Source organism: Dunckerocampus dactyliophorus, chromosome 5 (genome assembly GCF_027744805.1).
Source record: "Dunckerocampus dactyliophorus isolate RoL2022-P2 chromosome 5, RoL_Ddac_1.1, whole genome shotgun sequence".
NCBI lineage: Eukaryota > Metazoa > Chordata > Actinopteri > Syngnathiformes > Syngnathidae > Dunckerocampus > Dunckerocampus dactyliophorus.
Genome location: NC_072823.1, coordinates 3,196,878 through 3,209,867, shown reverse-complemented (window position 1 = coordinate 3,209,867; position 12,990 = coordinate 3,196,878). Strand labels below are relative to the sequence as shown.

The 12,990-nt window shown below is 40.0% G+C and overlaps 1 protein-coding gene across 5 annotated transcripts in view; it reads left to right on the top strand.

Annotated features, from left to right (window-relative positions):
* il34 (interleukin 34) overlaps positions 1–12,990 on the top strand; it is a 70,311-nt gene that overhangs the window by 10,633 nt on the left and 46,688 nt on the right. For all 5 annotated transcript variants that reach the window (XM_054775305.1, XM_054775306.1, XM_054775309.1 and 2 more), the window contains exon 2: positions 853–1,132. In XM_054775305.1, the coding sequence (XP_054631280.1) occupies positions 1,087–1,132 (46 nt within the window). In that variant the 5' untranslated portion in view covers positions 853–1,086. The remainder of the gene's footprint in view (positions 1–852; positions 1,133–12,990) is intronic.

Sequence of the window (12,990 nt, the reverse complement as noted above, 5' to 3'; positions counted from 1 at the left end):
ATTCAAAACCAGCCTGTTTGGTCCATGATATGCGTTCGGTTTCCTGCTGATCTCTTTTTTTCTAATCAATACACTCTGGGAAGCTATTGTTTTACATCATGTTTCTGCAGAAGAATACTGTTTTCACGGATTTGATACTCTGCTGAAACAAAATAGTACACTTTCTTTTTAAATACAGTAAATGTAAAAAAAGTTAAATATAATCTCCAATCTTAGTCAGGCTGCACTCATGGTAGTCTCTCTCCAGCTCACATTCTCCATGATGACAGACGGTAAACATGGTTTATACCGTCTTTATACAGCAACCTCGATACCGTCTTTCCGCTGTTCACTCCCGCTGTGCAGCCTCTCCTCCTCCGTATCTCCGCGGGATCTCTCGGCGTAGCGAAGGGGTGTGTGGCTCAAAGCTAACAGCTGCTCCAGAGTGTAAACAATGGATGCGTGAACGAATGCGTCTCCCGCAACAACAAAGAGGCAAGCTACAAACAAGATGAACATCCATAGCTGCACATTTGCTTAAGTGGTCGGTATGGCACAACAAAAAGAAACAAAAAGAAAGTACGAATAAAGCACTATTAAACACTAAAAACGCAGCGAAAAATCCGCCATTTTGAAACATGAGCCCTCCGCACCAAATCCCGCCTATATCGATATGAACGATAAGCTTGTTTTTGATATCATGCTTAAAAGAAATCTTGATATTTTAAAAATACCGATATATCGCTCAGCCCTAGTCTCACTGCCTCATGGTCGCAGCCTGTATTTGTACAGATTATCTGCATTAATGCAGCATGATTTGTTGCTTATTGTCAATTCACCGTTTCCTAATTGCTTTTCATCTCTCCTTTTCAGATTGTTTGCAGATTTGTGGCTGCCAGAATGTTCCAGAATTACAATGAAGACTTGATGTCTGACCATCCGTGTTTCTGGCACTGAACGTGCACTGAAGGCTTGCAGAGACCTAGGTTGTGGAGCGTGCGCAACTTGCCCTGCGATAGTGCGGCTATATATGCGATAAGTAGAACTACACACATACACTGTGCTGAATTTGAAGCACTCTGGAGCTGAGGAATTAAAACCAAGAGTATGGTCCAGTGGTCCACCTCAGTCCGCCTGCTGGGAGGCCTTTTGGGTAAGATGCATCTTCATGAGTCCTAGTCACATTAGTGTGCGTTTTGAGCAAAATGAGGGAAAAGTTTGATGCTTGTGTGACATACAGTGACACTAGAAGCTGAATGAGACTCAAGCACAGTAGGGGAAGGGTCTTATAATCCTCTGACAAATTGCATTTTGATATCCACTTTAGCATCGTTTACAATTTGTGGAACAGTATAGTGTGGTGGTTGTAACTGACTGGTTGTATTCAAACGGTAGCCACGTTAAGATGAACATTTTTTCAAATTCAATGCGGAACCACGAAAATATAACTACAATACTAAACCTTTTATTTTGTAATCGGGTCCCACGGAGGTGTGGTACTAAATTTGTTAAAAAATAGGTAAATGTATAGTGAGAGTTCATTTATAAAGTTGAACTACTTTTTGCACAATTAGGAAGTGGGATGGGAAATCTTAGCCATTGCGGTTAAGATTTCATTTATTTTGATCTATTTTTAACACATGCGGAACTCCCCCACCCCCCACTACTCCCACACCAGAATTTATCCTGCCATCTTTACATTGATGTCCTCAGATTTGGGATCAACATTTGCAATAAAAGTAATGTAGCCAGTCACAGTACACAACAGTGGTGTTTTTAAGGACCGCCAAACAAAGTGCGACAGGTCAACGCTGGACAAAAAACATTATCAGTAAAGCATAAAGACACAATCATTTAAAAATGGTGGGCTTTCTATTAGTAGTACATGTATGCTGTACACGTTACCCGTATTATTGTGTTTTTATAAATCATTACTGACTCGTGGTGAATGGGATGAGATTTTCTCCCGGAAAAAAATGGCCTATTTTCTGAGAAAAATAGAAACAATTTGGACCAAAAATCCATAAGTGTGAATTGCAAATGTGCGGTCATTGTATTTGTTAGTTAACAAATGTTTACATTTGTATCTTAAATGAAAAGTGTATCGTAGCGTACAGTTAAAGGTTTTGTATTACTCCATTCAATGCATTTGTAGCAATAAGTCTGTGTTTTCAACTTCCTTGCAGTATATGTCTGCACAGCACAACTTAGCTATTGTACTGTAGGTTTGGAATGACATACTGTATATTGTGGATGATAAACTCTGCATGTCAGCTAAGAATAACTGTAAAAAAAAAAAACCTCTACTTATGGGAGAAGAGAAGTTGTATAAACATAGCTCAGGGTTAGACAAGCTCTTTGGCGTAACTTTAGTTTCTTTTGGTCTATTAAGTAATTTATCAATGTAGAACGTGGTCACATTGGCTTACAATCACTCAAGTATTTGGATAGCAAAATAGGAAAAATGTACCGCAATGTAAGGTCGCAGTTTATCGTATAATTGGAGCACTCTGGTTTTATGTGCAATAGTAACCATGATGGAATACTTAGGTTTGAGCATACTGATTTGTACTCTTGAGATTTACAGGTGGTGATGATTGGGGCATTCACCTTCACAATTAACTTCTCAATGTGTTAAACATCTAAGACTTGAATTATGTAACATTGTATTGTAGTGGCATGCATTTTTTGTCTGACTGAGACAGTTTTGTCAGGAACTTGACTCAGGCAGGAGGACTCAAAGGCAGAGTTGGCAGACAAATTACAGGTAACTTGAATCTGCAGACATGGGTCGGTACACGAAAGGTCAGAAGGATCCAAAGCATAAAACAGGTGACGAAGCCAAAGGACAGGTACTTCGGCAGCAAGAAAGCTAGAACAAAGCTTGAGAATCATTTTTTATATTTATAAAAAATGAATAAATATATTTTTTTAAATATTGTCGCCAGTTAACCTTAGATGCATGTTTGTGGAAGAAAACTCACGCACGCACGGGGAGAACATTCAAACTCCACACAGTGATGTGATCCAACGGAGATTTGAATCCGATCTCCTGACTGTGTGACCAACATGCTAACCACTCGGACGCCGTGCGGCCTTGTAAGATGACTTCTTTCTCTAAATAAGTTGACATTATTCTTGTCAAATATATATATATATTTTTAGAATGTGCTGTGAGCCAATAAAAAAACAGCTGTGTGCCGCAAATGGCCCCCGCGCCCCACTTTGGACACCCCTGGCATAGAGGCTACGTGAGATGCGTGGTAAGATTGATTGTTTGTGTAGACAGCCACTTGTACTGTGGTGCTCCATTAGTAATTTACTTAATTTTTACTTAATTTGCTGCTCATGTGGATGCTCACATGCAAACACTTGATTCCCATAAGGGTCTTCAGTCAGCTGTGGGTTTGCTATATGCATTAACTAAAATACATCTGGTATTGATTTTGTTCGGCGATGTACTGTCCGCGATGACAGGACAGAGAAAGTGGGAGACTTTCTTTCTTTCCTGTGTGGTCCCTGGCAAAAACTACTGTACACTATGTCCAACGTTCCTACTCCTACTGAGTTGCCTAACAGTCCATTTGTAAAGATCTGCAAATCATATTTTTAAAGAAGTATTATTTGAAAGGGTTTTATTGTTAAGTCAACTGTTGACCCCAAGTTAACCTCAAATCAACCACCCCATTTTTTTTCCTTTGCTGACCATTTGAAGCTCAAACGTCGCCTCAGGATGACAGGGTGTCACAGTAGACGTACGGTAAGTGAACTTGACTCTGGTGAAGTCTCTGAAACCTGGATAATGCTCCTGTGATTGGTCGGCTTGTAGAACATTATTTCTTGCGTGTATATGACTGTTTCTGAGTGTGTACAGGGCACCTTGAAGGCCTCCCCCTCCTTTTTGTGGTTGTTCAAAGCGTTGACGTCATGTCACAAAAAAAATGTGACTTGTACTCATTTGTACTCACACTCATTTACAGAAGAAAACATTGCCCCAGTGTGTGCTTTCTTTGGTGCGTTTGTGGCACTTTCAAGAATTTTGTGTAACGGGAGTCAAAATTTTCTTAAAGCACAAATCAGCACAAATCAAGCAGAACCAGCCGGAATGAAAAAGTTTCAAAATTCACGGCACAATCGGGAGAGGATTTGAAATTCGTAAGCTTGGCTCCTTTTTTCCTTGGTGGTATGACGTGACGTGCTGGCGGGCGGTGGCGGAGCTTGTCTCTTTTTTATCCTTGGCTGCGTGACTTGAATTGGCGACGCATCTTTGGTGAGTGACGTTTGAATGGGCTTATGGGTTTCAGCACCTCTGCACTGTCCATACTGATGGCCGCTGGCGGAGTTAATTTGGCTCCTTTTTTCCTTAGCGTATGAAACGATGCAAATGAAGTGATGCTTCATAGTGACGTTTCAGCGGCAGCTGGCTGTGTTTTTTTTTTTTTAGAATGCAGTCAGAGTGCAGTTAGAATACCTTTTCAAATGCTGTTAGATATTTTGCCACTTCGAATCCACCTCGGAAGTTTTAGCACGCTCAAACCATTCGGGCCGGCCACAAAAATGGGCCCTTATATTTGGAATGTACTCAAAATGCAGTCAGAATTTTTAGAATGCGCTTTGAATATCCAGGAATAAACCATGAATTTTCATTCCAATGGCATTCTGGCTGATTCTACCTCTAGTGTGACTCGGGTGTAACCAAATGAGTTTGCACAGGACATTAAGACGAAAGAGGGCAAGACATTTGGCTATGGCAGTTCGTTGGGAGCTTGCAGTGCCTGTTCGGAGGAATGTGTGGGTGGATGTCAGAGCTAAGCGTGGTGGCACGCTGATGTGAGCCACTTCGTTAACACTTTTTAACGTATAAGACAGATATATGCCACCTCGATACATATCGGATTTATATTTACAAACAAATGAGGCTTGAGTCTCATCTGAAAAATCGGAATAGTACTGTTCACACATGAAAAAATCAGATACAGGTCACATATGAGCAAAAAAATCGAATTAACCCGCATTGTGAACGTAGCCGAAGAGCTATAAAAGCAGGGTTGTCCAAAGTGCAGCCTGGCGGCCATTTGTGGCCTTTTATTAGCCTGTGCCACATTGTAGAAACAAAAACAAGAAACCCCATCAAAAATGGGAAAAATAAAGCAAAAGCCATAATGTAAGCTGACATGTTGACACTCAAATTAAGAACATCTATAAAAATATCAAAGTTGGCAGGTCTGGTGTTAAATGGCAGTCATTACACTCATTTCCGTTTCCCCTGTGTTGTCTGGCACTCCACTGAGGGGAAAAAAGAATATAATCACCTGGCTTAGACAAGCTCTTTCCCTCTTGGTCTCTTTATGGCTCCCCTCATAAAAAAACACTTTCCTGTAACTCTCCTGCAGGACCTCTGCATGATATACTTTGGAAGGGCTTCTTATCACCACATTACACAATCAAATACCATTTGTTCCTGTAGTTAAAGGTACCAGGATGTTCACATTTTTGCACAATTGTATAAGAATTTGTTGTTTTCTGCTGCATGACCTCATCCAGCATGACTGCCTGATGTGAGGCTATGATGCTGAAGAGCAATTCCCACAACGGTCAAGCATCACTCATCCATTGACAGTTTGAATAGAAAGTGAACACACTTCATTTATATCCACAAATTATTCATGAATTGTGTGTCCTCACTTCTTTGAATTAATTTTTTAAAATTTTTTTGAACATTTATTTGCACAAGAATACAAAATTTATATTTATTTAATTACTTTTATTACATTTTCAGTTTATTTGTACCCTTTTTCTTTTAACATTTTGTACTTTGGAATTTGAATTCAACTCACTCAATCCCAGCCATTTTTCAAAAGACAACCCCTTCATTTTAGATGATTTTTTTTCTATGGCTATATACTGTAAATACATGGCTATATAAATATAAATATATAAACATGGAACCTATCAAAAGAAAGATTAGACTCTCTTGTTTCTACCTTTTTCCGTTCTTTAGTAATCAACAGGAGAACATAGGTAAGTTTCAGGAAAACATCAGTTCCCAACTAAAACAGGGAGAAAAACAACTTTTTGGGAAAAACACATTTCAAGCGTAACTTTCACTCTGACTCAATTTCTTTGCCTTTGTGACCACTAAAATATCTAAACAACTGCACCACAACATAAACAACACAAAAAAGGTTTGTTTTACATCAAAGTAATTTATTTGCAAATATACTGTAACACCATGAACTATTTACAATTTTCACATTAAGAACTAAACTGCGTGTAGTGCGCGTGTGCGTGTGCGCATGCGTTAAAGTTTCCCTACAATGCGTAACCTTCTGCATGCCACACTCCTCCATGCTCTTCCACTTCCTTTTTGTTGTTGAGTGTGTAAAAACATGCAAAAGGTCCATGCCGAGCTCTTATCAAATGCACTTCTGCCACCATGTGGCCGTTTTTATGGCTTAAAACTGCAGTGACAGTGACTTGTATTAGTATGCAGCGTCATCACCTCTTTTGCCTCTCACGCAAAAAAACGTTAAAGACATATAAAGACGTATATCTTTGGGAGCGAGTGTTCGGGTTTAAAAAAAATGTATAAATACCTCTTTGGTATTAATTGAGTTAATTGGCTCCACCCCACAGGTTGTTGAATTGGAATTTTAATTGGAATTACAGGAAGAAGAATTTTAAATTAATTTAAGGCTGCAACTAACGATAATTTCCGTAGTCAATCAGAAGCTTGTTGTCATCGGTAGGCCCTAGACCTACCCCAAATGAAGATGAACCAAACACAGTTAGTGGTTAGAGGTGACTTTGTTTTCCTGGGTCAAAGCTAATGTGTGTGAATATCTTGTTTTGCCTAAAACACCAATATAATATAACTGTGAACGTTCTCATTCATCCAGGTCATTGTATTCTCAGGGCATGGCATCAATTGCAACGGGACTGTTCAGGTTGTCTTAGAAGACGTTTCGCTTCTCATCTGAGCAGGCTTCATTAGTTCATGCTCAATGACTAGGCGGGACAAACACTAGTCAGACTTGGTAGGACAGGTCTAGTCCGATACAAAGGTATTATCTGAAAATCTGTGTTTGGTTCATGTTGATTTGGTCCAGCTAGGGCGTAACCGATCATTCGATTAATCGAAACCAATTTCACATTAGTCGACAAAGAAAATAATTGTTAGGTGCAGCCCCAGTATCATGTAAACAAATTCTAGAATGAATTGTTTTTATGCCATTATGTCAAAATATATATAATTTCCAGGAGATTATAGCTAGGTAATGTTGCTCATACAAAGGGTTTGAGGAGGACAAGAGCAGAGGGCTGTGCCATTCAACTTGTCAATCTTCCCAAATGTTTTCCAGGATGCGTTGCCGACTGTGTGCAAGCGCCTTAGAAATTTCTTTCTTTTTTTTTTTTAGGTATTCATAATTTTATCTTTTCTCAAACAGAACCAGTGTAACAGTCTTGGAAACAGGATTATTTTTCCATACTTGAGTTTCCATCGGATACCGCCTCGAGATCGGGCCGATCCGGTTGCCGTATAATGTTCTTAACAAAGCTGGTTGACACTCGACTCCCACCACCCGCAAGAAGAAGATGATGCAACACCATCCTGCAGACATGTCCGCGGTGTACGGTGGTGAAGTTAGTTTCACTTTGGACATTGGATATTATAGTTCCCCCTCACTGCGCTCAGACTGCTGTGTCATGGTGCCGCTGTAACTGCTGGTTGTTTGTACAAGGGACCGTCAATAAATTACTATTACATTGAAGAGAGTTTGTTAAAAATCACACCACAAATTGATCGATAACCATGTCAATTGATTAGTCCTACCCTAAAAGTATTTTTCAATATTTTTCCAATTTGATCTTTTATTGGATGTTTTATTGGATTAGGGACCAGACTCACAGAGGTTTGTTCCAAAAGCCAAACAATATTGTCGGTCATGCTGTGTAATAAAAAACTAAATTCAGCAATACTTTGGTTGCATTATTTTTAATGCTTTGAAGAGCTATTGTCATAACCATATTTAAATCCACAAATTCATGTTTGGAACAAAAGCTTATTATTAAAAAAAAAAAAGGCTCACGATCGGATCGGCAAGACTATAAAAAATCGGATCGGATCGTAAGCCAAAAAATGTGGATCGGGACATCCCTAGTATGCATTATATGTTCAGGTATTGTTTTCTTCCGAATCATGTCGCAATGTACAATGGATTTATTGCATCGTATCTTATAAGCACAGAGAGGAGTTTGGGAAACAGGACCTCTGCTAGTTCCATTGGAATCAACTGAGTCTGCAGAACCACCGCTTACAATACCGCTCTTCTCTTGTGATGTTAAAACATGTATCATGAAAGGTCGCTCTTCAGTCAAACAGTTCTTTCTGTCATTGATGAGACTTCAAATGAGACACTGCTGCAGGCATGTCCCAGACTCAGGGAAAAAGACATCCCAGGTGACACTAATTTACAAAAGTGTGATTTAACTGTCAAAAATCTAGCTCTGCATTGCTTTTTTACCTGCAGTGTTGAGATTTAATGCCTCCTGTCATTTATTTAAGCCACAGGGCGGAATCTTTCCTCTGCCTTGATTGGAGTGTGATTGATGTGTGGTCTAATCCTCTGGCATTAAAAGCATGCTGACAAAAGAAAGTAAGAGTTGCCCAAGGCAGTTCAAACAACAGTGTAACGGAAGTCAAAGCTAGCATGTGGGTGTAGCCATCACTCCTTCCCAGTCATTTTTTTGAGTCCAGATACATAAGTGTAGTTAAATGTGGATTAAAAATGTTATCCTTTCTCTTTACAAATGATTGATTATATGATTTCACAACAGACTAACAGGAAAAACCATTAGACATCTGTTAAATATGTGCAGGTCCTCCTTGGTGCATCTCACATTACTGACTGTCTATCACCACTTACTTAGTCTCCAGGTTAAGACCTGACACAATACCTTCCTCAAAAAATGCAAAACATGCGCTTCTCTTTGTTGTTGTACCATATTGTTTGCAAATCAGTCATTTATTTATGCAACAAATACAAATGTCAAAAAAATATGGTGGACGGAGGCAGCGTAGCATCTGCAGCGTAGCATTCCGTCTGACGCTTTTTGTTTTCACATAATTCCTTAACACATCAACAGCAGTGTTCAGTTGCAACACCATATATCTCCAAGCGTCTCTTTGTTGGTCCTCGGAACAACACTTCCTCATTCTCTACCACACTATCGTGAGGTGCATTCACAGACACTCCGAACTCGCAACATTAACACCACAACACCAGCTACTAAAGTTCATTCAAGCAATCTTCCATTTTCCACACAAAAAAGAGCAATAGCTAAGATGGCCTAATCTAATTGTGTTGGATAAAAGTGTAGGATCTCTTCGTTTTGCTATAATTAGTGTACTGTACTGCGTTTGAAAATGACTGTACTGTTCTAAATACAGTTACTCTGTTACTCCAATCTATAGTCTAGTTCAGAGGAATTGCAGAGAGACATGCAAGACGTTGTTGCAAAGAGTTATATATAGTATATTATGGTGTCTAGTACAGTCATGGCCACAAGTTTGAGAATGACACAAATATTCATTTTCACAAAGTCTGCTGCCTCAGTTATTATGATGGCAATTTGCACATACTCCACAATGCTATGAAGAGTGATGAGATGAATGGCAATTAATTGCAAAGACCCTCTTTGTCATGAAAATGACCTTAATCCCCAAAAAACATTTCCACTGCATGTCAGCCCTGCCACAAAAGGACCAGATGACATCATGTTAGTGATTCTCCGGTTAACATAGGTGAGAGTGTTGACAAGGACAAAAGGCTGGAAATGACTTTGTGATCTTGGCTGAGTGAGAATAACAAACAGGCAATGATATTGCTGCTAGTAAGATTGCACCAATCAACCATTTATCGCATTATCAAGAACGGCAAGGAGATAGGTTCAGTAGTTGAGAAGAAGGCGTCCACGACAGCTGTGGAATCCGGGCACCACCAGTGCAGCGCTTCCTCAGGAATGGTAGCAGACGCACTCACAGAGACTTTTGGAAATTGGCCTGTTTGGCCACTTCTCTCCAGGGAGCGTGCTCACTCACAATTTTGAACACAGCCATGAATACACAATGCTACCAACACATCCTCTGAGAGCAACAAATGGATGCGCTTGTAGGCAGTCGAAAGGAAACAGGCTTCAGATTGCGCGGACGTTTTCCGCTTGGTCCTTGTGTGAGATTGTTTTTGGACGGGAACTGCAAGGGACCAAAATTGCCTCATGAAAAAGTGTGTCTGTTCCAGTGAGGACATCGAACATGCAGATGAGCTTCCCTGAGATGGTTTCTGACAGTTTGTGCAGAAATTCTGTGGTTATACAAACCGATTGTTGCAGAAGCTGTCCGCATGGCTGGCCTCAGACGATCTTGGAGGTGAAGATGTTGTCTGTAGAGGTCCCGGGCTGGTGTGGTTACACAAGTTCTGTGGTTGTGAGGCCGATTGGATGTACTGCCAAATTCTCTGAAATGCCTTTGGAGACGGCTTATGAACATTCAACTCATTCAGTTCAACAGCTCTGTTGGACAATCCTGCAGTCGGCATGCCTCTTGCACCCTCCCTCAACACTTGCAACATGTGTGGCATTGTGCTGTGTGATAAAACTGCACATTTTGAGTGGCCTTTTATTGTGGCCAGAGACAGGCACAACTGTGCAGTAATCATGCTGTCTAATCAGCATCTTGATATGCCACACCTGTGAGGTGGATACTCATGAACACAGATTTAGACAAACTTGTGAACAATATTTGCGAGAAATAGGCCTTTTTTGTACACAGAAAAAGCTTTGAGTTCAGCTCATGAAAAATGGGAGTAAAAAGAAATGTGTTGCGTTTATATTTTTGTTGAGTGTCGTTTCAGCAATTGGCTATATGTCCTGAATTGATTGAGCCATAAGAAGGTTCTGGATTCATTCCGGATTGTTTTCTTTTAACTCATTCAATACCAAAGTATTGAATACCAAAATATTTACACATTTTTATTATCCCGAACGCCCGATCCCAACAACATATTTATACATCTTTTATGTTTTTGGAGGCAAGAAGAGGTGATGACGCAACATTAGATTGTGCATTAGATAAGAGCTCGGCAGGGGTCATGTGAATGGAAAAATCACACATGACGAAGGAAGGAGGAAGTGAGAGAGCCTGGTGGAGTGTAGCATGCATAAGGTTACACATTGTACATTGCAACTGCCCAGGGTCAGAGGTGGCATGGCACTACCGTCTTTGGAAGAATACTATAAAGCTGCACATCTGTGTTCTTTAATTTGCTGGTGCGATCCTAAAATGCAAAATGGCGAGAAATAGAGCAAACCCAAGTGGAAGCACCTCTTGCGTCTATCTTTGGGGACAAGATTCTCCAGAAGCAAAGCCGAAATAAACTCTCCAAATGGAGCATCGTCCCCCTAAATATCTGGAATAGAAATGTAGAGATCCAAAATTGGAAAAATCCGCAAAAATACGACTTAGGGTGGCTTATGATTCTGGCTTTCTTCCGGTCAACAAGAATTGGAGATTCAAGCAATGGGTAAGTGGAGGAATGTCTGTCTCTGCTGGGGGGGAACTGAAAACCTTTCAGCAGCTCACAGAAACACACAATTTGGAGAAACAGGACTTTTATAGATACCTGCAGCTAAGGACTTATTTTGAAAAACATATTAAAACTGCAGAGGGAGTAAATGCGGGTCTCGTAAAAAATGTTGTTGATATCGTTCATGAGAAAACAAATTAAAAAATATTTGTAGAATTTAGTCTTCCCTACAAGAAGAGAAAGGCCTCTTTACAATATTTGTCAAAAATAGGTGGAAAAAGACCGCAAACATTAAACTAACTGAGGAGGATTGGACAAACACATGTAAAACACAACATAGCACAACTAGTTCCTCACTGTGGAGAGAATTCATATGGAAGAACAACTTGCGGTTCTTTATTACCCCCAGAATTAAGCAACTACAAACTGACCAACCAGCGGAGGGGCGTTGTTGGAGACTGTCTGGGGAAAATTCAGCAGGTGAGTGTCATATTTTCTGGAGCTGTCCAAGTATTGTTACGTATTGGACAGATGTTATTTCTGCAATTAAACAAATCATCAGAATAGAGGTAAAACCTACTTTTGAGGTCATATACTTGGGAAACGTACCAGAAGAAGCCAGAAGAGGGGATGGATATTTATTGCAGGTATTATTGGCTATTACTACAGTATTGTCATTCAGTTTGTTTTGGATCAACATTTGCAATAAAAATGACTGTTGTAACGCATCAAAAAGTTTCAGATGCAATAACACTCTCCTTCTTTTCTAAATTACCATTTTTCACGAGCCACAACGGAAGCTGACAGCCTAAATACAGTAGTGGGCGAGTGTTGATCCCTGAGTTGGCGTCACGTCACGCACTCAACCCAGACAAAGAGCTAAAACAAGCAGGGATGTCCAAAGCCTGTGAAATAAAAATAAAACCAAAAAAAACCACCAAAAATTGGGAAATAGAGTAAAAGGCATAATGTAGCTGAAATATTCATACAGTCATCCGTCACTATATTGTGTTTTTTCAGCAATCAATTCAGTAATAAATGAGTGCACTTTCGTGGGACACAACGCTCTACTATAAGTCTAAACATATTGAAATACAAGTGATATGTAGTATTCTGGTCCCTGGGCGTCAGGAATGACACAAAGCACTTAAAAATTACCTTACATTTCTTTACCTTAACGCTGCATGAAGTCATGAAGTCAGCCATGGAATGTCTCACATGACAGCATGAACAAACGTTGCTCCTCCCATTCCGTATGGAAGTGGCCCTCTTGAGTTTTTGAAGAAATAAATTTGAGGCTATTTGGTTAGCCAGGTTAGCTCGCTAGCAGGAAGAGTGTAAACAAATAATAGCAGCGTAAAGGTGACGAAAGGAGTGTTATTTCATGTCCACAGGGCTGTAATAATGTTAAGAACCATGATTTAGA